The sequence below is a fragment of the Carcharhinus amblyrhynchos genome, chromosome 4 (genome assembly GCF_965287045.1).
Source record: "Carcharhinus amblyrhynchos chromosome 4, sCarAmb.v2.hapA, whole genome shotgun sequence".
NCBI lineage: Eukaryota > Metazoa > Chordata > Chondrichthyes > Carcharhiniformes > Carcharhinidae > Carcharhinus > Carcharhinus amblyrhynchos.
The window spans coordinates 3724531-3751090 of NC_137327.1; the positions used below are offsets into that span (position 1 = coordinate 3724531).

The following is a 26560-nucleotide window of genomic DNA, read 5'->3' on the forward strand; positions in this document are numbered from 1 at the left end:
GTGCTGTAATGTTCTTTCTGTAATGTTCTATCTAAATAACCTTCTTGTTTTAAACTCACAAAAGCTTGTTGCTGAATTATTTAATCGGAATCCACATGCCAAGGTTAATAAAGCACACCCCTCTTTCCATACAAAATATACCGATTACAGGCAGTAGAAAACATACAAATCCTTTCCTTATGTCTGTGTTTGGAGAGGGGACAGGGAACCAGGATAAGCTGATGGCCTTTTCAGAATGAGATTCAGAGCTCAGTGGATGCTCAGACTTTAGGTCAGTTTAAGATTGAGGCTGATAGATTTTTGGACGCTTGGATAATCAAGGAACATAGGGATAAGATGGGAAAGAGGAACTGATCTTGCTAAATGACGGAGCAGGCTCAAGAAGTCCAGTGTCTACTCAAACTCCAGCAAAGATCACATCAGACATAGTATGTAGCCTCATAACACCCAACAGGTTTATTTAGCAGCACCAGCTTTCAGAGCTCTGCTCCTTCATCAGGTGAGTGAAGGGGCAGCACTGCAGAAGCTCGTGCTACCAAACAAACCTGTTGGATTTAACCTGATGTTGTGAGACCACTTACTGTGCCCACCCCAGTTCAACATCAGCAAGTCCACATCATGCACACCATACATCTCACAGGCTGGAACCACGTGTCAGGCATCTCAACTTGGATGCCACACAGATGCAAAAAACACTCAAGAAGCTGAACGCCATCCAGGTTTGATTCATTCACTACCTGAAACATTCACTTCCATTACTGACGCACAGTGCCAGCCATGTGTAACATCCATAATATGCAGTAGAGCAACTCTCCAAGGTTCCTTTGACAGGGAAGCATAGTGGCACAGTGGTTAGCACTAGGGTTCAATTCTGGGCTTGGGTCACTATCTGCGTGGAGTTTTCACATTCTCCCTGTGTCTGCATGGGTTTCCTCTCACAGACCAAAGATATGCGAGTTAGATGGATTGGCCACGTACCAACCAACTCAAGAACAGCTTCTTCCCTGCTGCTGTCAGACTTTTGAATGGACCTACCTTGCATTACGTTGATCTTTCTCTTTACCCCAGCTATGACTGTAACACTACATTCTGCATTCTTTCCTTTCCTTCTCTATGAACGGTATGATTTGTCTATATAGCGCGCAAGTAACAATACTTTTCACTGTGTGTTAATACATGTGACAATAACAAATCAAATTAAATCAATTATGTGATGCAAAGATTGCTGTTTGAATGCAGTCTGCACTGGTTTTCAATTCAGTCATGTTGACTTATAATGAAGGGAATGACTGTTTGCAAACAAGCAGTGTTAATACCTCAGCTTAAAGAGAGGGCTAAATGGATTTAATATCAAATCATTAAACACTCACACACTCATCTTTGCTCATTTAGTTTATCCTCTCGACAAAGCAAAGATCTCCCAGAGTCCCATTTCTCACCTCTCTATCTAGTCCAATTATACACACATGCACCATGCAGGCTGACAAAGGTTTAACAATGATGGCTTTCTAACAACCGAAGGATCAACATTTAAATAGAGAGAGAAGGGAGCTAGAAAAAGAGCTGGGATTAAGTACGGTGGTTAGTAAGAGAGAGGGAGAGAGGCGAACAATGGGACCAACAATGGCAGTTTGTATTACCCCCATCTTTAGGGAGGGCAGATTCCACCTCGCTGCCCTCTCGATCAGAGAATCTCGCCCAATGGTAATTAAAAAGAAACCACTAATTGTGAAGAAAATTGGGTTTCTTTTGAAGAGCACGGAGAGGATTTAAGTGACACCTGGTGTCTACACCAAACCATCTGCCACGTGGCTAATTGCTTCGTAGCAGCCCTGGCTTCACGGCTGTGTCTTTCAGGATACTTGGAGCAGCACTGGTGAAATCAGTCGTGTCGCTTCTCTCCGGTTTGCTGGTTGGTGCGCAGAATCCACCAGGGTTTTCAATCACCTGAAGAGGCTTAATTAAAATTCCCCAAATCAACAGAGACCGCCCCCACCGCCCCCCCCCCCACCCACCACCTTCACTTTAGCTTCTCCGAAGTCACACGGTTGATTCCCAGAGGGTTGTACACTCTGGTATCAGAACCCGGTGTCTGTGACTCGCTGGAGCGCGGCTGTACGGTGACAGATTTAAAACAACTTATATTTCCGATTGCACCTCTCACCACCTCGGGACGTCCCAAAGTACGTTGACTCACTGTCGAAATTCAGGGAACGTGGCAGCTAACTATTCACCCAGCCGAGAATCATAGAATGGTTACCGTACAGGGTGGCTCTCCGTACTGGCTCTCTGAAAAAGTAACTCAGCTCTCAGCTAATCCTGTTGCCTCACCCTTTCCCTGTATCCCTGCCAATAACTATCTCCTTAGGTGCTCATCCAATTCCCTTTTAGAATCCCAACAGTCCAGAAGGAGGCCATTCAGCCCATCGAGTCAGCACCGACTCTGACAGAGTATCTTACCCAGGCCCTCCCCCCTACCCTATCCCCATGACTCCACGCAGCTACCATGACTAACCCCTCTAACCTGCACATCTTTGTGACACTAAGGGGCAATTTAGCCAGCAACTTGAGGCAGAGAGCACGACTGCAACATGCTCAGCTCTCTGCGCTCTGAGATACAGAGATCTGTCTGTCACCATCCCCCCCCGGCTACCACTGACCCCCATGGCTGATCAGCTATTGTTTTCCCCACTGCGGCCTCTCTGTGGCCGATGGCTCCCCCTATCACACCGCCCCCGCACCCCCCTCCCCACCCCCACCCCCACCCACCCCTCAACCCCAACCCTGCACGGACCAATCGCCTGGTGGGGTGAAGTGGTAAGACTGCCCCCACTGTGAAGGAAACCTACAATACACGGAAACGAGTGTCATCCCTGCAGAGCTCCCAGATATTCCGTGACATGGGGACAATCTTTGTTTGCTCGATACCCCTTTAAACTTCCTTGCAAAACGAGACCCAATACTCCAAGGTTCTCTGTAACTATAACCCCTCATTTCTGGTTCAATTCCAGAGAATCTCCGCTATCACGTTCAGTGGCACTAACATATTTTCTTCAGTTGGTTGCTCAGAATCCTATGCAATACTCAAATAAAATAAATTCAACTTTAATTCCATGTGTTTCTATTCAATGCCTCCAACCATAAGACACACAACCTCATTCCCCATTATACTACCATTCCCACCTGCGTTTCCGGCTTAGCTGATCCACACTCCAGGAAATCCCCTTGTTAAGAATCTTTAAATTGAACTTACGGCAGGGAAATGGGTCAGTTATGAATCACTCACCACCCAGCTTCATCTCACCCTGTCAGCGTTTCCTTCAGTTCTTTTGCTCTCTCCTTTGTTTCTCTTGCTTATCATTATTAGTTTTATTTATTAGTGTCACAAGTAGGCTTACATGGTGGGGGGAGGGGGGCATGGGGGGCACTGCTGTCTCACGGTGCCAGGGACCCGGGTTCGATCCCCAGTTTGGGTCACCGTCTGTGTGGAGTTTGCACATTCCCCCCGTGTCTGCGTGGGTTTCCTCCGGGCGCTCCAGTTTCCTCCCGCAGTCCGCAAGAGATGCTAGCTGGGTGCATTGGCCATGTTAACTTGACCCTCAGTACCCGAACAGTGCTGGAGTATGGTGACTAGGGGATTCTCACAGTAACTTCATTGCAGTGTTAATGTAATGTACTTGTGACAATAATAAAGGACATAAATACAATAAAATAGAATAGTCAAAGGACAATTTCTTTATTGGGGAGTTGAATAAATTGGAACAGAGTCATAGAATAGAAATCATAGAAACCCTACAGTACAGAAAGAGGCTATTCGGCCCAATGAGTCCACATGGACCACTATCCCACCCAGGCCCTACCCCCTAATCCCTACATATTTTACCTGCTAATCCCTCTAACTAATCTCAGGACACTAAGGGGAAATTTTAGCATGGCCTAATCAACCTAACCTGCACATCTTTGGACTGTGGGAGGAAACCCACACAGACACAGGGAGAACGTGCAAACTCCACACAGACAGTGGCCCGAGCCGGGAATGGAACCCAGGTCCCTGGTGCTGTGAAACAGCAGTGCTGACCACTGTGCGACCGTGCTGCCCAAATGTGAACAGAATGATTCATATCAAATGGCCTCTACGTTGGATCCATTAAGTTGTTCAGTATTGATTAAAGGTTTAAACAGAACAAAAGCAACAAGGCACTTTCAGATGTTCAATAAAAAGCCCCATTAAGTTACAAGCCCTCTCAGAGACGTCAGAACCTGTGTGTAGCAATACATCATATTCCAGAGAACACGGCTGTATTGGACTTTGTTTGAATTTGGTAAATGTTAAATATTATGCTTTCTTGAGTGAGGGCACATTTTCTCAGAGATGCTGGATGAAGATTGGGAAACTCTGACACTGGTATACAGCGATCCATTCCCTTCAATATTCAGCAAAACAAAACAAATTTGTACCGGGGGCAGTGTCTGGGCAGGGCCCGGGGGGAGTGCCTTGCTCAGGTCAAGCAAACTGCCCCGCGTGGTACAATGCTCCAAGTTCTACAAGGAATAGTGATGAAAGGCTGGTCTTAGAGCACCATGGACACGCCTACGGTCACAGGAATACACTGGGCATTCAGAGATAACTAGACAGCTCAAGATGGCATCTTGTACAAAGGAAATAGCACCATTAAGATGAGGGAAGAACATCCATTCAGCTAACATAGAATTGAGTTACGTCTGAGGAAGGCCAGAGAAGTGCTAGACTGGATAAACAGGGGAGGCAATGGCCTAGTGGTATTATCGCTAGACTATTAATGGGAAACTTATCTCATGTTTTAAGGACCTGGGTTCGAATCGTGCCACGGCAGATAGTGGAATTTGAATTCAATAAAAAATATTAAGAATCTACTAATGACCATGAAACCATTGTCGATTGTTGGAAAAACCCATCTGGTTCTTTAGGGAAGGAAATCTGCTGTCCTTACCTGGTCTGGCCTAAATGTGACTCCAGAGCAATGTGGTTGACTCTCAACTGCCCTCTGAAATGGCCTAGCAAACCACTCAGTTCAAGGGCAACTAGGGATGGGCAATAAATACTGGCCAGCCAACGATGCCCATGTCTCACGAATGAATAAAAAAAAACATGGTCAATGAAACTGAAGCCCACAGCAGCCAGTGTGGAGTTTGTAATGAGAGCTAAACAAGCTGGATGACGCAGGAGATCCCAAACAGACCATGGATGAAGCTGGAAATAGACTCTTCACAACAGCAGGAGCTGGTCATTACCAGTCTAACTACTGGGTGTTAGACTAGCTGATGATTGCTGGTGAGACTGTAGAATGACTGAAAACACACTTTTGATGTTCCAGACATTGTGATGAGTGACAATGGCCCTCAGTTCATGAGTGAAGAGTTCAGCTGCCTTACAAGGGATTGGGGAAATTCAGCATTATGCAATAATCCCTGCACTATCTCCAGCTGCATGTAAAGGCTGAGGCAACAGTGAGAATCATCAAAGGAATCACCAAGAAACGGAGTGAATCTAGCACAGGATTATAGCAGGGCAATCCTCAAGTGGATAGACGCACTAGCTGTAAGCATGGATAATTCCAGTCCAAAGACTAAGGTCATACTGCATCCAAACTACTCTTCCAATAACAAAAAAATCTACCGACGCGAGAAATAATAACAGGCGTGTGTGAGAAAATCGAGGTGAAACAGCAGAAAGCTAAAGGCCTAGTGATATTACCACTGATGATTAATCCAGAAACTCAACTAATGTTCTGGGGACCCGGGTTCGAATCCCGCTATGGCACATGGTGGAATTTGAATTCAATTAAAAATATCTGGAATTAAGAACCTCCCTGCATATATGAACAATGCAAATATATAAATTAGGGGCAAGAGTTGCCCACTCGGACTCTCGGGCCTGGTCTGCCATTCAAAAGATCATGGCTGATCTGATTGGAACCTCCGGCCTACACCTGATGACCTTTCACCTCCCTCCTCTATTAATCAAGCATCTATCTGCCTTAAGAAGGAAGAAGCTCCAGAGACTTGCAACTCTCTGAAAAAAAAAGTATTCACATCTCTGTCAAAATGGGCACTTTATATTTTTGAAACAATTTCCTTATTTGGAAACAATGGCCCCCCCACAACCCCCATCCCCCAAAGTTCTGGGGAAAGAGGAAACATCCTCTCCACATCCTGTCAAGGACTCATCTGAATCTTGTAAGTTCAACTGAGTTCCATCGTACTCTTCTGAACTGCTGTTCTATTCATTCAAGAGATGTGGACTTCGCTGGCCAGGCCAGCATTTATTGCCCATCCCTAATTGCCCCTTGAGAAGGTGATGCTGAACCGCTGCAGTCCCTGTGGTGTAGGCACACCCACAGTGCCGTTCGGGAGGGAGTTCCAGAGTTTTGACCTGGTGACAGTGAAGGAACGGTCACTCTATAGCTCAAAAAACAACCTCTCTCTTGACATTTGTCCAATGGATCTGTTCTGATCCTTGTAGGATCTCTTTAAATAGTGATGTATTGGCTGGGAATGCGAATTGTCAGCGGGTTATCCAACCCTGCTCGATCAGAGGTAACATCCAGCCTACAGCTACTTTGTCAATCCCACTTATCATCTCTCACATCGCAATTGGATCTCATCTCCTTCTTCTAAATTCCAGGGAGCACTGACCTTGACTGACTAATCTCTCTTTGTAAATCAAACACCCCATCTTTGGAATCTATCTAGTGAACCTCTCCTAGAACATAGAACATAGAACACTACAGCACAAACAGGCCCTTCGGCCCACAAGTTACGTCGATCACGTCTATACCTACCAAGCCATAGAACTATCTGTAACTCCCAATCCCATTAGATCCCATATACTCATCCAGAAGTCTTTTAAAAGACCCCACTGAGTTTGCCTCTACCACCACCGACGGCAGCCGATTCCACTCACTCACCACCCTCTGAGTGAAAAATTTTCCCCTAACATCTCCACTGTACTTGCTTCCCAGCACCTTAAACCTGTGTCTCTTCTGAACCACCTCAGGGTCAAAAGAATTTATTGGAGAAAAGCTTCGATAAAGGGTCACCTGGACTCGAAACGTCAGCTCTTTTCTCTCCTTACAGATGCTGCCAGACCCGCTGGGATTTTCCAGCATCTTGTCTCTTAAGGTTTATTGGAAGCCAGGTTTAAATCTCACTGACAATAAAAGGATATTCTGAAAAATACATCTAAAAAACCCCCAGGTAATCCAGGGGAAGGATTGGATTACATACAGGACAAAGAAAGGAATAAATGAAAATATATTTCAGACATGAGAAGCTGAGAGATATGAGTTTTTAAGAAAGTTTGTAGCAAAGCAAATTAAATGCAAACAATTTCTCTGAGAATCTAATTTGAAATTTGCTTAACCCACTTTTAGCAACATTTTAACTGGAGTTTTTTAATCACCTGGGAAATCTGTTGTCTTGTCAGGTCAAATACCTTTGGAAGTGGGTTAATTAAGTGCGGAAAGCCGGACTGATTAGCACAAGAAAGGATTCAAGAATCTAAAATTAATTTATTTCATTACTATATCAATACACACACATACCTGCTCACTGTCCTATGCTCTGCATCTGGGGAGCACACAGTTAAAATGACAGGCAATATCAGTGACATTCATCAGTTTACAGGTGGGGCAGGCAGAGGTCTCTGTGTTCATCCAGTTCTGACCTCTTTTTCTGGTTTCCTTCCATCCACCATTGGTAGTGATGTCTCCAGCTGTTTCGGTTCTAAACTGTGAAATTCCCTCCCTTAAACTTTCTCCCCCTCTCTGCCTTTTGTAGACATTCCTAAAATCCTACCTCTCTGATCAAGCTACCTTTGATTTGATTTATCATTGTCACACGTATTAGTATACAGTGAAAAGTATTGTTTCTTGCGCGCTACACAGACAAAGCATACTGTTCACAGAGAAGGAAATGAGAGAGTGCAGAATGTAGATTTGCAGTCACAGTTAAGGTGTAGAGAAAGATCAACTTAATGCGAGGTAGGTCCAATCAAAAGTCTTACGGCAGCAGGGAAGAAGCCGTTCTTGAGTTGGTTGGTATGTGACCTCAGGTTTTTGTATCTTTTTCCTGATGGAAGAAGGTGGAAGAGAGAATGCCCAGGATGCAGAGGGATCCTTAATGAAGCTGGCTGCTTTCATTAACCTTCCCTAATATTACACGTGGTTCCTGTCTGTGAAACGCCTTGGGCTGTTTCGCTGTGTTTCCTTTATCAACTCTTTCAAGACAGCTAATCATAGAATCAGCCACAGAATCCCCACTCTGCAGAAAAGGTCCATTCGGCCCATCGAGCCTGCACCGACCCTCCGACAGAGCATCTTACCCAGGTCGTCCCCTCCACTCCATCCCCATAACCCCATGTACTTACCAAGGTCAAAACACTTAACCTGCACACCTTTGGAGTGTGGGGAGGAAACTGGAGCACCCGGAGGAAACCCACGCAGATACGGGGAGAATGTGCAAACTCCACACAGACAGCGACCCAAACTGGGAATCGAACCCAGGTCTCCGATGCTGTGAGGCAGCAGCCCTCACCACTGTGCTACCGTGCCGCCCATAGTCTAAAACACCTTGACTGGTAGGCCCTTTAATCTCAAGGATGCTAAAGATTAGTGAGTACAACCTGTCCGTGTTTAGCCCCAGTACAATTCTCAGTTTGAAGGGTCTCCTCGCCGAGGTCAGTATATTGTGCTGAGGTGCAGTGCCCAGGGCTGGACACAGTGCTGCAGGTGGATTCGAATCAGAGTTCCATACAACTCTGGGGACAAAGCAAATTACTGCGGATGTTGGAATCTGAAACCAAAGGAAAAATCGCTGGAAAATCTCAGCAGGTCCGGCAGCATCTGTAAGGGGAGAAAAGAGCTGATGTTCCGAGTCCAGATGACCCTTTTTCAAAGCTTCGACAAAGAGTCATCTGGGCTCGAAATGTCAGCAATAAGGGAGATTTCTTAAGACAGCAGAGTCAGCGTGCAGGAAGAGGGGCCCTGGCCAACAACATGGGCACCTGATCAAAGCTCATTGATCTGAAACATCGGCCAGAATTTTACTGCCACGCTTGCCCCAATTCCACCCTAGGATTCAGGCTGGCAAAATGGAATTCTCCGTTGGTCTCTGGCGGGATTTTATGAGCTTTGCTCAAGCAAGATCACAAAATCCCAGCCATTCGCTCTGTTCTCCTTCCAACAGATGGTGTCGGACCCGAGTGTTTGCCCCCACGTTGTTCTTATTTTACTCTCTGTAGATCTGTAAGATCCATGTCGCTTGAGGGTGTAAACGTAGACATCCCTCCAGTGATCACCATACACGGTTTCACAATACAAACACCATTCAATGACTGGAAAACACACCAACCACAACAGCAACAAACACAAACTTGGTCAGTAAGGAAACGTAAACACAACGTCAAGTTGGTTTGTCGAGATACATGCCGTGATTTTGTGCCCGTGTTCATCACAAGCACAAACAAGGACTGGGGAGCACAACATCTCACAAAATTCGGAAAATGGGAATCTTGCCGGTGGGCTCTCGATTTCCGCATCTCCGCTCCAACCCCTCCCATTGGCGATGTGATGAGGTTCCTGTCCAGGGATGGTTGGTAACCTTGTTTCAATAAATTTTAATATAATTACTGGGCTTCCCCAGCATATTGTTCCCCCTCTTTTGCAACTCGGTGTGTGACTGTTCATCAAAGCTGAAAACCAGGCAGAGAGAATACTCTGTGGGGTGGGGTGGGGTGGGCGGAGGGTGGAGGAGGAGGGGTACACAGGTAAATCTTGATCTTGGGGGAAGAGGGACATGCCTGGCAGAGCTGGGTGAGTCGGGGGGGGCAGGGGCCTCGCACTGCCCAATGGCACCCTGGATGCAGTACCGGGGGCTGTGCCACAGGGCATGCTAGGGAGGGTGGCCCTCAGGGGAGTTCATTGCGAGGGAGAAGGGGTTCCCCTTCCACACTTGTGGCACAGTGGCTAGTATTGTTGCCTCACAGTACCAGGGATCTGGGTTCAATTCTGGCCTCGAGTCACTATCTGTATGAACTTTGCACATTCTCCCTATGTCTGTGTGGGTTTCCTCCGGGTGCTCCGGTTTTCTCTCACAATCCGAAAGACGTGCTGGTTAGGCGGATTGGCCATGATAGATTTCCTCTTCGTGTCAGGGGGATTATGTGGGATTGCTGGGATAGGTTCGGGGTGAGAGTGTTGTTGGTGTGGACTTGATGGGCCAAATGGCCTCCATCTGCACTACTGGGATTCTATTTGTGTGGGGGTGCGAAGCGGGGGGGTGAGAGGGATTTTCCTCTGCATGTGGAGCGGGGTAGGTGGGGTCCTGCATTTTCAATTGGAGATGAGGGCTGCTCCAATCCTTTTCCCACCCAATGAATGCAAGGAGGAACTCAGGTGAAATCTCTGTCCAGATTGAGGAGTGAGAATCTGGAAGAGTTGAGTCAATGATATAGTTGCATTGAAGAGGAGCCAGATACACATGGCAAGGAGAATGGAATGCAAGATATGTGGATAGCAGTGAGATGGAGCAGGGTGGAAGGAGTTTCAAGTGAAACATGAATTCCAACATGGGCTGAATGGTCTCTCTCTGAGCACAGGATTGGTCTTGGTTGTAATATTCTAGTTAAATAACTATCTCACACGTGCTCTCTCTGGGAGTCATCCAACTTGTGAGACAACACTTTGCGGTTTGGTAGTCAACTCTGCGTTCAACAAAACTGACGTTTCCTTTCAACGGAGCAAATTTATGTCGATTCTGGCCTGTCCAAACCTCAGTGTTCCCCTCTGGACTCCCTAGTTAATGCCAAAGAAATGCAGAGCAATCGCTTGGTTACAGGAGTTGTTGGAAAGATGACCGAGTTCAGCATCGATCTGCCTTTGGGCTCTCCTCTGGATGTTCTCTCAGGGTTTACTCCCTTCTCCTTCATCTCTCCCAAGGTATCATCCACAAGACAATTTGCCCATAGCCGGGAGACTTGTGCATGGTGAAAGATCACCTGGCCAAGTGACAGCTAGGAGTTCCCTATCCCAGTAAACCTCAGCACGTTTGGAAGATGAGGGGGTGAGAATTGTTTTGGAAGGGGAATCACTCAAACATACAAGACAGGGAGTTTGTAAGGTCAATGAGGAAAGTGAAGACAGGAATATGATGAAGAGGGTTAATGGAATTGGCTGGATTCAATGTTTACACATTGTGAAATAGGTCCAAAGATAGAACTTACTTGAACAAATTAATTTGATGGAGGTATACTCTCGGCCGCAGTCCTTCCTGTAGTTACAACGCAACCAGTTGAGGAGACACAAGCCGCCACATTGTAACTCTTCCTTCTTACATGGCAGGATGTTTTGTTCAGCTGATGAAATGAAAGGAAGCGGGTGTAAGTTCTGTTGCAGGACAAGTCAAAGTCAGTTCCTGACCAGTACATCAGAATGGAATTGTGACAGCACGTTCCTGTTCATTCCCAGTGTACACAATTCCAATGGCCCTCACCCATTCCTATTCAGCCCCAATGTATCGAATCCCATGGGAAGCCCTTTCCCATTGTATAGAATCCCACAGCTGCAAAAACATATCCATCCATTCCCATTACACCAATCCCAACGCTGCAAACACCTACCCATTCATTCCCATTACACCAATCCCAACACTGCAAACACCTACCCATTCATTCCCATTGTAAACCCTCCCGAAAGGCCTTCTCATTCAATCCAGTTGTATTTTATTGCCGACCCGAGCACATAACAAGCGACAAATTTCCGAACTTCATCCCACCATCAAGGCTGACTTGGGGGTGACGCCTTATGTTGGGAATGAACCCACTGCTATCTAAAATCATAGAAGCCCTACAGTGCAGAGGGAGGCCATTTGGCCCATCAGGGTCTGCATCAGCCACAATCCCACCCAGGCCCTATCCCCATAGCCCCATGCATTTTCCCTAGCTGGTCCCCCTGACACCCAGGGGCAATTTAGCATGGCCAATCCACCTAACCCACACATCTTTGGACTGCGGGAGGACACTGGAGCACCCGGAAGAACCCCATGCAGACATGGGGAGAACGTGCAGACTCCATACAGACAGTGATCCAAGGCGGGAATTGAACCCGGGTCCCTGGTGCCGTGAGGCTACAGCGCTAGCCACTGTGCCGCTCCTTTTTTGTTTAATCTTTTGTTAAAGATTGAGCTGCTGGAATGGATATGGAGAGAAAAATGTAGGAAATTCTAATTTTGATGGACCAGTCAAGGTATTTGTGAGCCCATTTGTTCACCTGAAAATGGTACAGCGCCCAATGCCAGTGGGGCACTTAGAATCACAGAATCCCAACAGTGCAGAAGGAGGCCATTCGGCCCACCAATTCTGCACCAACTCTCTGAAATAGCCTCTTACCAAAGATACTGAGGGAGGAGAGAGTGGAAATTGCAGAGGCATTGGTGATAATCTCCCAGTCTTCCTTAGACACAGGGTTGGTGCTGGAGGACTGGAGAATTGTGAATGTTACACCCTTGTTCACAAAGAATAAAGCTAGCAACTATAGAGCAGTCAGTCTGACTTCAGTGACTGGGAATCTTCCGGAACCTATAGTTCTAGACAAAATTAATAGTCACTTTGACAGATGTGTAGGATAATTAAAGAAAGCCAGCATGGAACTTTAAAGGAGGTGCAGAAACAGAGAAACCTCAGTGTGTACATCAGTCATTGAAGGTGGCAAGGCATGGTGAGAGAGCCGTTAATAAAGAATATACAGTCTCAACTTTTATTAATTGTGGCATTGAGTACAAGAGGAAGGAAGTCACGTTGAACTTGCATAAGACACTAGCTGGGCCTCATTTGGAGACAGCCTCTGGGCACCGTACTTGAGGAACAATGTGAAGACATTGGAGAGAGCACAGAGGGGATTCATAAGAATGGTTCCAAGGATCAAACTGGTACCGTGAGGATAGATTGGAGAGGTTGGGACTGTTTTCCTTGGAAAAAAACAAGGCTGAGAGGAGATTTGATAGAGATTGTGAAGATCTTGAGGAGGTGGACAGGGTAAGTAGTGAGAAACTGTCCCCTTTCAAGAGGGCATCAACAACAGGAGAACATAGATTTAAAATAATGGACCAAAGGAATAGATGTGATGTGAGGAGAGATGTTTTGACCTGGAGGGTGGTTAGAATCTGGAATGAGCTGTCTGAGGAGCTGGTGGAGGCTGGTTTGATTGAGGTATACAAAAGGGAATTGGATTGTCATCTCAAAAGGGAGAATGTGCAAAGTGACGGAGATAAAGCAGGAGAACGGGAGTAGGTGGAATGCTCTTTCAGAGACCTGATGGGCTGAAGGGTCTCATTTTGCATTGTAAACTTGGACTGTGTGGGCTGGTCCTTTCCTGATATTTTTGGAAACATCTTTGTAAATTTTCTCTGTACCCTCTCCAGGGCCTCTATTGTTTCTATAATATGGTGACCAGAACTGCACATCATTCTACCATGTTTGCTCTAAGCAAGGTTTGTTTGAAGTCTGTGCCGGCTTGTTACTATTTTAATTTTAATTCCTAGACGCTCTTCAATTCTCCCCTTCAATCAGAATTCCATTATTTTTCCTGCTGCCAAAGTTACCTGACTGGTCTGTAAGTCCCTGGACATCTGTCTGAATTATCGGAATTACATTAGCTATCCACCAGTACTCCCGCACTGTGCATTTTTCAATATCATGTCGACACATTCTATCTCCATGATAAATACCAAAGTGAAAGGATTATTTAATTTTTCTGTCATCTCTCTAATATAACCTGCAACATTTTCCTGTCTATCCCTTAATAATCTTATTCCCAATATGATCTTCCCTTTTTATTGACTTGCCAGTAAAGTATTTTGTTGTTTTTCTCCCCAGATGGTTTAATTTCATAGTTCCTCTTTATCTTCCTAAATGTTTTTATGACTTTTCTAATCTCTTCATGTTTTGTCTGATCATGCACTTCTCTGAAATTTATATACTTAATGTTTGCCTTTTTTTTCTTTCTTCAGCTGTTTCATTATGCCTGTCTTCATTCATGGAGTCCCACAGGTCTTTAGTTTGTTCTTTACTTGTAGTGGAATATATTTTTCCTGTACTGTGTTGAACACAAGTTTAAGTGTTTCCCAATCTTGCCCTACATCCCCGTTTGCCAGCATTGCTCCCGTTTTACTTTCCTGAGTCTTATTCACAGTCCCTCAAAAGAGCTTTTCTCCATTATACTTTTTATTATACTTACATCCATCTTTACCATCAGCTCAAAGTTTATTATGTTAAGGTCACTATTGCCTGGATGCTCCCCTACTTTTACTCCTCTTATTTGCTCTGGTTCATTTATCATTATTGGATCCAATTCCTCATCGGGTATCGGATTAGGTAAAGTTGCCATAGTCCCATCTCTCCACTTTGAGGGGGAGAGCTGACTGGCAGTGATTTAACCCGAGGGTCACCTCAGGAATTGAACCCATGCTGTTGGCATCGCTCTGTATCATGAACCAGCCATCCAGCCAACTGAGCTAACCAACTCCGAATACTGGATTAAAAAGGAGTCCTGTACATTGTGAAGGCTCCATTCCCCTATTTCCTTTACCTCCCTCTCTTGTCTAGCCCAATGTCAGGGTAGTTTAGATCCTCCATGATTATTATTCCATGGCTGGAAATTTTTGTGGAGGAAGTGCCAACCTTTGAAGAGTTGGGGGTGAGCCCATCTCTGCCAGTCGCTGAAGCCACAACTTGGCTTTACCATTTACTGCCTCAGGTTGTGCTGCTGACCCTATGTGGGAGGAAGCTCCACCTCCAAGACCTGCCAGCCAATCAGATGAGTGGTAGCCTTCCAGCTCCAGCAGTGCCACCGGGAGCAGTGGCCACTCCTGGGACTGCAGTTAGTCCATGACCAGGTAAGTACAGAGGCTTTGGTGGTGCCTGTTGGGCAAGGGTCAGGTGTGGTGATTGAAAAGGGTCAGGTGGGGGGTGGTGGTGGGGACATGTGGAGGTGGTCCTTTCCTCTGAGAGGAGGTTCCCCATTGGGCACAGGATGCCTGAACAGGATGGACACCCCCACCCCTGAACCTACAGCTAGGACTCACCTTATGGCCTTGCCACGTGGCACAGACTCTGCCCACTGCTGGTAAAGTGTCAGCGGTGGTCCAAGAAGGCCCTGAAGTGGCCATTAATCGAGCAATTGGTCCAAGGGCAGATGGGATGTCACACAGTTACCCTGTCATTGATAAAATCTCAACGGAGAGAATAGGTGACAAATGGCATCTGCCTCTTAATCTACCCCCAGCCTTCCGCTCTGCTATTCACTTTTATTCCCTCGTGTCTGCCAGCTGCTCTGAAAGCTGGGTGTGTGGGGGGAGATGTGTGGGGTGGAGGGTGGGGCATAAGAGTTACTCTATGTTTTTTGCTCAGTTCCCTAATCTTCCTGCATATATTTTACATAGAAACGTAGAAACATAGAAGATAGGAGCAGAAGGAGGCCATTCAGCCCTTCAAACCTGCTCCACCATTCATCACGATCATGGCTGATTGTCCAACTCAATATCCTAATCCTGCTTTCTCCCCATAACCTTTGATCCCATTCGCTCCTAGTGCTATATCCAGCCACCTCTTGAAGACATCCAATGTTTTGGCATCAACTATTTCCTGTGGGAATGAATTCCACAGGCTCACCGGGTGAAGAAATGTCTCCTCGCCTCCGTCCTAAATGGTCTACCCCCAATCCTCAGACTGTGACCCCTGGTTCTGGACTCCCCCCACCATGGGGAACATCCTCCCTTCATCTCCCTTGTCTAATCCTGTTAGAATTTTATAAGCCTCTACGAGATCCCCCCCCCTCCATTCTTCTGAACTCCAGCGAAAACAATCTTAACCTGGTCAATCTCTCCTCATACTTCAGTCCAGCCACTCACTTCTCCCTTTTCCCTTTCATTATGAGATGGCTTACAGCCGATACCAGTCAGTGTGATTGATTCTTCATCAACTTTTATCTTTATCAATAAGGATTCTGTTTTTCTTTTGCTGTTCTATCTCATTCTGTTGCTGTCACTATCTGTGATCCCCAATATGCTGCTTTACCTTTCCTTTTCCTCCTCTATCTTTTCTAAATATTTTAGACCCTGCAATGTTTCATTACCAGCCCTGATTTTTCTGCTGTTTTGTCCCTAATGTGTTTGATTCCACTCAACAAATGATCTCTCCTCCTTTATTATCGACCGTTTAACTCATTTTTAATAGGATTTCCTCTCACTTTTATGTTTAACCATCTATTTGGATTCTTGTTCTGGAACTCTGTTCATCCCCGTGGTAAACACAGTAAGGAGTCTCACAACACCAGGTGTTACTGCGTTTACCCCAGTCCAACACCAGCATCTCCACATCATTCCCATGGTATCCATGTTCTCGTTGACTTGGTTATTTCCTGGTCTCTCCTGGTTACATATTGACCGTTTGTGTAGGTTCCTGCCCACCATCTTCCCGGTTTAAAGCCTTTCCCACTTCCCTGCCCGTCCTCTCCATAGGGACATGTCCTGGTTTAGGTGGACCCCAACACTGGGCCAGAACCGGCACCAGTGTCCTAGGGAAAGGAATCCTTCTGCCCCACACCAGTCCAGCACACTAATGTTCCTCACCTGGCACCTCCTACGCCAGTCTGCACCTGGCTCAGGTAGGAACAGAGGAACATAGGGATCAGGAGCAGAAGTAGACAACTCAGCCTATCGAGCCTGATCCTCCATTCAATCAGATCCTGGCTGATCTCTCCCTGGTCTCAAATCTGCCTCCCCACCTGTTCCTCGTGTCCCTTTAACCCCGTTTTTATCAGAAATAAATCTATCTTGTTCTTGGAACCATTTAATGATAGACTCCTCTGCACTATGAGGCCATTCAGCCCTTGCAATTATTCTAGCCCTCTGGAAGGAATAGCTACTTGATGATGTGTATGGGTAGATAGAGGGAAATTATTTCCACTGGCTGGGGTGAGTTGAGAACAAGGGGGCATTATCTTAAATAAAAGCAAATTACTGCGGATTCTGGAATCTGAAACCAAAAGAGAAAATGCTGGAAAATCTCAGCAGGTCTGGCAGCATCTGTAAGGAGAGAAAAGGGCTGATGTTTCGAGTCCAGATGATCAGCTTTGACAAAGACTTATCTGGACTCGAAACGTCAGCTCTTTTCTCTCCTTACAGATGCTGCCAGACCCACTGAGATTTTCCAGCATTTTCTCTTTTGGACATTATCTTAAACTTAGCACGAGGTTCTTTTCAGGGCTGATGTTTATTCCCATTTCACACAAAAGATAGCGAAGATCGGGGATTCTCTCCCTGACAAAGCTGTCGAGGTTGGACGTCAATACAAAACTCCAAAACTGAGATTGGAAGAAATTTTGTTTGACAGAGTTAATGGATGTGGAACAAAGACAGGTAAATGGAGGGAGAAATCCACCCTGTGTGGAGTCTGCACATTCTCCTCGTGTCTGCGTGGGTTTCCTCCCACAGTCAAAAGATGTGTGGGATTGGCCATGCAATATTGCCCTTTAGTGTCCCAAGATGTGTAGGTTAGATGGATTAGAGGGGTAAATACGTAGGGTTACAGGAAAAGGGTCTGGGAAAGATGCTCTTTCGCAGAGTCAGTGCAGACACAATGGGCCAAATGGCCAGCTTCTGCGCTGTAGGGATTCTATGGTCTAATGGAATGGTAGAGCAGGCTCGAGGGGCTGAATGGCCTCTTTCTGTTCCTATCTTCCCAAGCTCCCAATTACCATGTTTCCAGAAAGGAGTGGCTTCTAAACTGTGGGTAGTTGTGCCCCATGCGTAACTCACTCTACAGTTGTATTTTCTTACATACAAGCCAAGAAACTGTGTGTCATGAGGCTATTTGACTGTGGAATGCCTCACAGCCAAGCCTGGTCTGTAGTCAGCACTGGGAACAGCTAGCTGATTATTTGCCCTCACCTGCATACAGGTCTAAGGTTAGTTATTGCACAAACCCTCACTAATTTCTGGAAATGGCATCGCTCGGCAGTTACGAGAATCCAAACATCAATTTGAAAATTAATTAATTGCTTTTTGGAACCACATCGTGTAACTTTGACCATTCCGATGCTCGGGGTGTGAACATTAATCCCGGGCTTAATGATACGAAGAACATGCTTTTTTTGGAACATCTTTCATGACCCCAGGATGACTCAAAGAGCTCATACAGCCAAGGATGCACATTTTTAATTTCAGCCTCTTTTGTAATGGAGGAAATGCAGCAGCCAATCTGTGCACAGTAAGATCCCACAAACCGCAACCTGGTCACACAGTCAGCTGATCATCTGTTTTTAGCAATGTTGATAGATTCAAGCCCAGATGTTCAGGCTAACTCCCCTGCTCTTCTTCAATGCAGCGACTGTGGGATCTTTCATGTCCCTCAGTGCCTCAGCTTAACATCTCAGCTGAAGTAGAACACCTCTGACAGTGCGGCACTCCCTCAGCACTGACCCTCTGACAGTGCGGCACTCCCTCAGTACTGACCCTCTGACAGTGCGGCACTCCCTCAGTACTGACCCTCTGACAGTGCGGCACTCCCTCAGCACTGACCCTCTGACAGTGCGGCACTCCCTCAGCACCGACCCTCTGACAGTGCGGCACTCCCTCAGCACCGACCCTCTGACAGTGCGGCACTCCCTCAGCACTGACCCTCTGACAGTGCGGCACTCCCTCAGCACTGACCCTCTGACAGTGCAGCACTCCCTCAGCACTGACCCTCTGACAGTGTGGCACTCCCTCAGCACTGACCCTCTGACAGTGCGGCACTCCCTCAGCACCGACCCTCTGACAGTGCGGCACTCCCTCAGTATTGCTCTGGAAGTGCTCAAGTCTTTGGTCAGGACTGAAACCTTCCATGTCCTTTTAACTCAGACCTGAGTCAGTCAGTGACCCTGAAATCTTTTCTTCTCATTGCGCCCACCTTCCTGACTCACGTGTGTCCTGTGCTAAGGAGATAATCATAGAACCATAGAACCCTACAATGTAGAAGGAGGCCATTCAGCCCATCGAGTCTGCACTAACCTATCCCATAACCTCATGCATTTGCCCTAGCTATTCCCTCTGACACTAAGGGGCAATTTAACATGGCCAATCCATCCAATCCGCACACCTTTGTTCTGTGGGAGGAAACTAGAGCACCCGGAGGAAACTCATGCAGACACGCGGAGAATGTGCAAATTTCACACAGCCAGTGACCCAAAGCCGGGAATCGAACCTGGGTCTCTGGTGCTGTGAGGCAACAGTGCTAACCACTGTGCCATCGTGCTGCCCAATGATGGGAGTTGTATCAAGCCTGGAGGCATTGGAACTAGATGACTTATCCCAGGCATCAAATGCAACATTAACGGTACCAGGGATAAAGGGTAACAATTTTTCCTTGAAACCCAATTTGTTGACCCAGTTTATGATCAACTCTCCTTATTTCTCCATCTTTGGTGTTTGAAATTTTCTCTATCTTTGGTGTTTGAAATTTTCTCTTTGCAATCGCTCTGGACAGCCTCGTTGACATATCACTCGTTATGATGTGGAGATGCCGGCGTTGGACTGGGGTAAACACAGTAAGAAGTCTGACAACACCAGGTTTAAGTCCAACCGATTTATTTGATAGTAATCCCACAAGCTCACAAACCCCGAAAGCTTGTGAGTTTACTATCAAATAAATCGGTTGGACTTAATCCTGGTGTTGTCAGACTTCTTACTGATATCACTCGCTGGCAGGATGGGATCTCACCTTCATTTGGAAAGTTGTTCCCCCTGGGGTACTAAGGTCCCTGGAAACCAGTGAGAATCCCTGCTCCTTAATGAAGTACAACCGTCTTTTTGTATGGAAAAAAATACCCTTGTGAAATGTGGGATAACGTCATTTTAATACGTTAACGGATATCGTTGATCCTAATGAGGTTTCATGCTCAGTTACTGGGACGGGCAAGCGTAGAAAGCCCTTGTGGAAAGATGGAGGAATGCTTGTTCCTGGTCTCAGTTGGAACACAGTAAGAAGTCTCACAACGCCAGGTTAAAGTCCAACAGGTAGCACCAAATAAACCTGTTGAACTTTGTGGAACTGAGCCACGACAGATCAGCCATGATCTTATTGAATGGCGGGGCAGGCTCGAAGGGCTAGATGGCCTACTCCTGCTCCTATTTCTTATGTTCTTAGCCTGGTGTTGTAAGACTTCTTACTGTGCCCCACCCCAGACCAACACCAGCCTCTCCACATCATCACTCTGAACAAGCAGGCTTTGGATTCAGATCCCACTCCAGGGCTTGAGCACCAAATCCAGGCTCCTGTGCAATAATTAAAGAGTTCTGCACTGTTGGAGTTGCCATCCTTTGTCCGGCCTGTGAAACCTAAGCCTTGTCTGCCGCCTGAAGGTGGGTATGGAGCTGGAAGTGCTGCCACTTGGCCTAGGCTGATAGGTATTGGGCAGACTCTGCCCAATGTACCTGGTCACCTACCATAGGAAAGGCACAGAGCACCAAACAGTGTAAGAAACCGGTATAAGAAATTTAAACTATAGCCAAAGTTTGAGGAAGTTGGACCTATTTTATCAGAGAATCCCTACAGTGCAGAAGAGGCCATTTGACTCATTGGATCTGTATCGAATCTCTGACAGAGAATCTTACCCAGGCCTTCTCCCCCACTCTATTCCTGTAACTCCTCACATTTACCCATCTAACCTACACATCGTTGGAGTGTGGGTGGAAACCGGAGCACCCGGAGGAAACCCATGCAGACACGGGGAGAATGTGTGGACAGCCACCCCAGGCCAGAATTGAACCCGGGTCCCTGGCGCCGTGAGGCAGCAGCGCTAAGCGCTGTGCCACCGTGCTACCCTCTGCTGAAGGAAATCGGTAAAGTTGATCTGGGTAAGTTGCTCTCTGCGTTGAAAGGCCCAAAACCCAAAAGGACACAAATTTCTGAAAGAAATGGCGGAGGTGATAGTGGATGCCTTGGTGGTTATTTTCCAGACGTCGCTGGATTCCGGGGAAGTGCCGGATGATTGGAAAACGGCTAATGTTACGCCGTTGTTTAAGAAGGGTGGCAGGCAAAAGGCGGGGAATTATAGGCCGGTTAGTTTAACGTCTGTGGTAGGTAAAATGTTAGAATCTGTCATTAAGGAGGAAATTGCGAGGCATCTTGAAGGGAATTGCTTGATAGAGCAGACGGTTTCATTAAAGGGAAGTCGTGTCTGACAAATTTACTGGAGTTCTATGAGGATGTGTCTAGGGCAGTGGATAGAGGAGAGCCGGTGGATGTGGTCTTTCTGGATTTTCAGAAGGCGTTTGACAAAGTACCTCACAAGAGGTTATTGCAGAAGGTCGAGAGACATGGAGTTGGGGGTAGGGTGTTAGCGTGGATAGAGGATTGGTTGTCAAATAGGAGGCAGAGAGTGGGGGTCAACGGGTGCTATTCGGATTGGCGGATGGTGACTAGTGGAGTGCCCCAGGGGTCGGTGCTGGGGCCTCAGCTATTTACCATTTATACAGATGATCTGGAGGAGGGAACCGAGTGCAGGGTGTCGAAATTTGCTGATGACACCAAGATTGGGGGAACGGCAAATTGTGCGGAGGGTGTGGAGAGTCTGCAGAAGGATCTAGATAGGCTGGGCGAATGGGCCAGGAAATGGCAAATGGAATTTAATGTTGGCAAGTGTGAGGTGGTCCACTTTGGTAGGAAGAATGGTAGGAAGGACTATTACGGGGCGAAAAACTGCAGCAGGCGACGGTGCAGAGGGACCTCGGGGTCCTTGTGCATGAGTCGCAAAAACCCAGCTTGCAGGTGCAGCAGGTGGTCAGGAAGGCGAATGGGATGCTGGCCTTCATAGCGAGGGGGATTGAATCTAAAAGTAGGGAGGTCTTGCTGCAGCTGTATAGGGCATTGGTGAGGCCGCAGCTGGAGTACTGTGTGCAGTTTTGGGCGCCGCACCTGCGCAAAGATATTTTGGCCTTGGAGGGAGTGCAGAGGAGGTTTACTAGGCTGATACCGGAGTTGAGGGGGTTGAGCTATGAGGAGAGGCTGAATAAACTGGGCTTGTACTCGTTAGAGTTTAGAAGAATGAGGGGAGATCTCATTGAGACGTATAGGATGATGAATGGGATGGATAGGATAGAGGTGGAGAGACTCTTCCCGCTCAAAAAAGACAGTAGGACTAGGGGGCACAGCCTCAAGATAAAAGGGGGGTGGTTTAGAACGGAGTTGAGGAGGAACTTCTTCACTCAAAGGGTGGTGAATCTCTGGAATTCTCTGCCCGTTGAAGTGGTGGAGGCTGCCTCGCTAAATATTTTTAAGACGCGGGTTGATGGGTTTTTGATAAGAGAGGGGATTAAGGGTTATGGGGAGAGGGCGGGAATGTGGAACTGAGCAGCGACAGATCAGCCATGATCTTATTGAATGGCGGGGCAGGCTCGAAGGGCTAGATGGCCTACTCCTGCTCCTATTTCTTATGTTCTTATGTTCTTAAATTTAAAAAAGACAGCAAGAGTGTTAGGAAGGGAAAGGAAATTTTCTACTTGTACAGTGGCTTCCACAATCTGCCGCTCTTCCAAAGTGCTTTATAATGGATGCAGTACATTCTGATGTGTAAATCACTGCTAGCAACCACACACAATGGGCAGAATTTTACCAGCACGTCCACCCAAGATTCGGACGATCCCGCTTGAGAAGAACAGGGAATGCCGTTCTGGAAGCCTCGCCCGTCCCCGGAATCGGGGCAGACCTGCCGGGAAAATTCCAGCCAGTGTTCCTCCAAAACACAGTGTGAGAATGACCAATGTTGGTGATGTTGGTGGAGGGAATAAGGACAGGTCAGAACATCACCTGTTCTATTTAAACAGAAAGGCTCTGGGTCATTTACACCCACCTGAGAGCTAGAGAGGATCTTAATTCAACATCCTATGTAAAAGACAGCACCTCTGACAATGCAGCACTCCCCCACGCTGCGCTGGGAGTGATAGACTTGATTATGAGCTCAGGACTTTGGCTTGGGATTCAGAGTTCTGAATCAGAGATGAGAGTACTGCAAACGGAACCCACTCCTGATACAAACTTCAAAATAGGAAGTGAAGTCAGGGAGAACTTTTCCGGTCATAGAACTTGGAAATAAAGTCCTGGGGAATAACCATGTGGCACAGAGGTTAGCACTGCTGCCTCACAGTGCCAGGCACCCAGATTCAATTCCTGGGTTGGGTCACTGTGCGGAGTTTGCATGTTCTCCCCGTTTCTGCATGGGTTTCCTCCGGCTGCTCCGGTTTCCTCCCACAGTCTGAAAGACATGCTGGTTAGGATGCATTGGCCATGCTAAGTTCTCCCTCAGTGTTCCCGAACAGGCGCTGAAGTGTGGCGACTAGGGGATTTTCACAGTGACTTCATTGCAGTGTTAATGTAAGTCTATTTGTGACACTGATAAATAAACTTTAAACTTAAACTAATTTGGAATTGGATTCAGAAACTAACTGAATGTATTCAGCAGAAAGGAAATCACAGAATCACTATAGGGCAGAAGGAGGCCATTCGGTCCATCATGCCTGCACTGACAACAATCCCACCCAACCCCTATCCCCTTAACCACACATACTTAGCCTGCTAATCCCCGACACTAAGGGGCAATTTAACACGGCCAATCCCCCACCCAATCTGTACATCATTGGACTTTGGGAGGAAACTGGAACACCCGGAGAAAACCCACGTAGACATGGGGAGAACGTATGAGCTCCACGTAGACAGTGACCCAAGCTGGGGATCGAACCGGGGTCCCTGGCACTGTGAGAATTAGGGGCTGTATGGAGAAAGTGGGGCAGGCACAGGGTTGGGGTACAGGGGGGAGATGGTGAGGATCGAATGTATTACTGAATATTCTTCTGTCCAATGGGGAAACAGTCGCATTAACGCCCGCTGCGGACACAGGTAAATTAATCACATGACCAGAGTCACTCACAGAGGTTCGAATGATTCCCTCCTAGACCAATCCGGATTGAGCTCCCCAGAATGAGAGGAAGATAGAAAAGACTAACTGTAAAACAAAGACAAACAAGAAAAATCACAGCTTTCTTCAGAACGAGATCTTCCTACAACCTGAAATAGAAAGACACTGGAGGAATATATTTTTATTATTCACGCATGGGACATGGGCATCACTGACTGGCCAGCATTTATTGTCCATCCCTAGTTGCCCAAAGGCAGTTGAGAGTGAACCACATTGCTGTGGCACTGGAGTCAGCTGTAGGCCAGACCGGGTAAGGATGGCAGATTTCCTTCCTTAAACAACATCAGTGGACCAGGTGGATTTTTCCAACAATGGGTCATCAGCAGATTCTTAATTCCAGATCTTTTTTATTGAATTCAAATTCCACCATCTGCCGTGGCGAGGTTCGAACCCTGGTCCCCAGAACATTAACTGAGTTTTTGGATTAATAGAGTAGCGATAACACCACTCGGCCATCGCCTCCCTCTATGGCAGCATAGGTATTCGGAGACTTTGCAGAGAAGAGGAAACAAACTTGTGTTTGTGTCGCACTATTCGCATTCTCAGGACATCCCATGGCACTTTACAGCCAATGACAGTGTGATCAGGTTTATAATGCAGGAAACACAAGGGTCAATTTGTGCACAGCAAGCTCCCACAACAGCAATGTGATAATTTCCAGGTAGGTGGTTTATTGTTCCTGGTGCTAACTGTGAGGCACTGTTACTCAGGGAGAGCTGCCCCGCTCATAGCGCCGTGGGAATTCTTACATCCATTCGGAAAGGGCAGACAGGGCTTTGACACTCTTAACGAATGAGTGTGAAGCAAGGGAGGCAAAGGCACTCTGACCTGTAATTGATGTCAGGGATTGCTATTAGGCAATTAGCCTCTAGCTGACCTCAGACAGCCAAAGCAATTACATAGGGAGCTGCACATGGTTAGCAGCAGAAATTGCATTGTGCATTGGACAGTTTAATGCATCCTGGTCTTCAGGCACAAACATCATTGCATTGGCTCACTTGTTACAGCATTATTTGTCAAAACTCTGATGCAAAAATTATTAGAATCATACAGTGCAGAAGGAGGCCATTTAGCCCATCGAGTCTGCACCGACCACAATCCCTATACATTTACCCTAACTAGTCCCTCTAACTCTCAGGGGCAATTCTTTAGCACGGCCAATCAACCTAACCTGGACATCTTTGGACTGTGGGAGGAAACTGAAGGAAGCCCACACAGATATGGGGAAAATGTGCAAACTCCACACAGTGACCCACGCTGGGAATCGAACCTGGGTCCCTGGTGTTGTGAGACAGCAATGCTAACCACTGTGCTGCCATGTCGCCCCTTACCATTCTTACTATTTGTCCCTTTTTCAATACTAGAATCCAATAGGTTCATTCGCAAAGAGAATCGTGAGATTAATGTGCACAGTGTGACTCAACCAGTGACTTTTGAACTTTCTTATCACACTCTTAACCGCAAAACACACAATACAGTGAGGGGAATTGCACACACTATATCACGTGCGTGCATTTAGTAATAAAAGATGAAAGAAAAACTTAATTTATAAAGAATATTCACAATATCAGGATGGCACAGAATCATAGAATCCCAGTAGTGCAGGAGGAGGCCATTCATAGAATCATAGAACCCTACAGTGCACAAAGAGGCCCTTCAGCCCATTGAGTCTGCACTGAACATAATCCCACCCAGGCGCTACCCCCATATCACTACATGTTTAAACCCTCTAATCCCTCTAACCTACGCATCCCTGGATACTAAGGGGCAATTTCTTAGCATGGCCAATCAACCTAACCCACACATCTTTGGACTTTGGGATGAAACCGGAGTACCAAGAGGAAACCCCCCTGGACATGAGGAGAATGTGTAACTTCCACACAGACAGTGACCCGAGCTGGGAATTGAACCCAGGACCCTGGAGCTGTGAAGCAGCGGTGCTAACCACTGTGCTACCATGCCACCCATTGACCCATTGAGTCTGCACCAAGAACAATCCCAAACAGGGTCCATTCCCCAAAACCTACATATTTACCCTGCTAATCCCCCAACACTAAGGGCAATTAAGCATGGCCAATCCACCCAGAGGAATCTCACACAGACACGGGAGAAGAAAGTGCAAACTCCATACAGACAATTGGTTACCTAAGGTCAGAATTGAACCTGGGTCCGCGGCACTGTCAGGTGGCAGTGATATCACTGTGCCATCGCGCTCCCCCAAAGTCATAAAGCTCAACACAGCCAGCTAGGTACTCTGGTTATGTAATTGCTGTTGTAGTGTTGGGAATGTGGCAGTCAGTTTGCACAGCACCAGCTGAGGATGACCAGATGGTTTTCCCAGGTGAAGGATGAATATTGACCAGAACACCGAGGAGAATCTTTCTGCCCTCCATTGAAATGCTGCCCTGGGACTTTTAGGTGCACTTGTGAGTGCTGAGCAGGCCTTGGCTGAAGATCCAATCTGAAAGATAGAACTTAGACAGTGCGGCGCTCCCTCAGCACTGACCCTCTGACAG

The 26560-nt window shown here is 46.8% G+C and overlaps 1 protein-coding gene across 2 annotated transcripts in view; it reads right to left on the reverse strand.

Moving 5' to 3' along the window:
- bean1 (brain expressed, associated with NEDD4, 1) overlaps positions 1 to 26560 on the reverse strand; it is an 83352-nt gene that overhangs the window by 54910 nt on the left and 1882 nt on the right. Inside the window, exons 2-3 of one of the 2 annotated variants that reach the window (XM_080188058.1) lie at positions 23997 to 24071; positions 11261 to 11392 (exon numbers count right to left, since the gene is read on the reverse strand). In XM_080188058.1, coding sequence (XP_080044184.1) covers positions 11261 to 11392; positions 23997 to 24071 — 207 coding nt within the window. The remainder of the gene's footprint in view (positions 1 to 11260; positions 11393 to 23996; positions 24072 to 26560) is intronic. The other variant, XM_080188059.1, reaches the window with a different exon arrangement.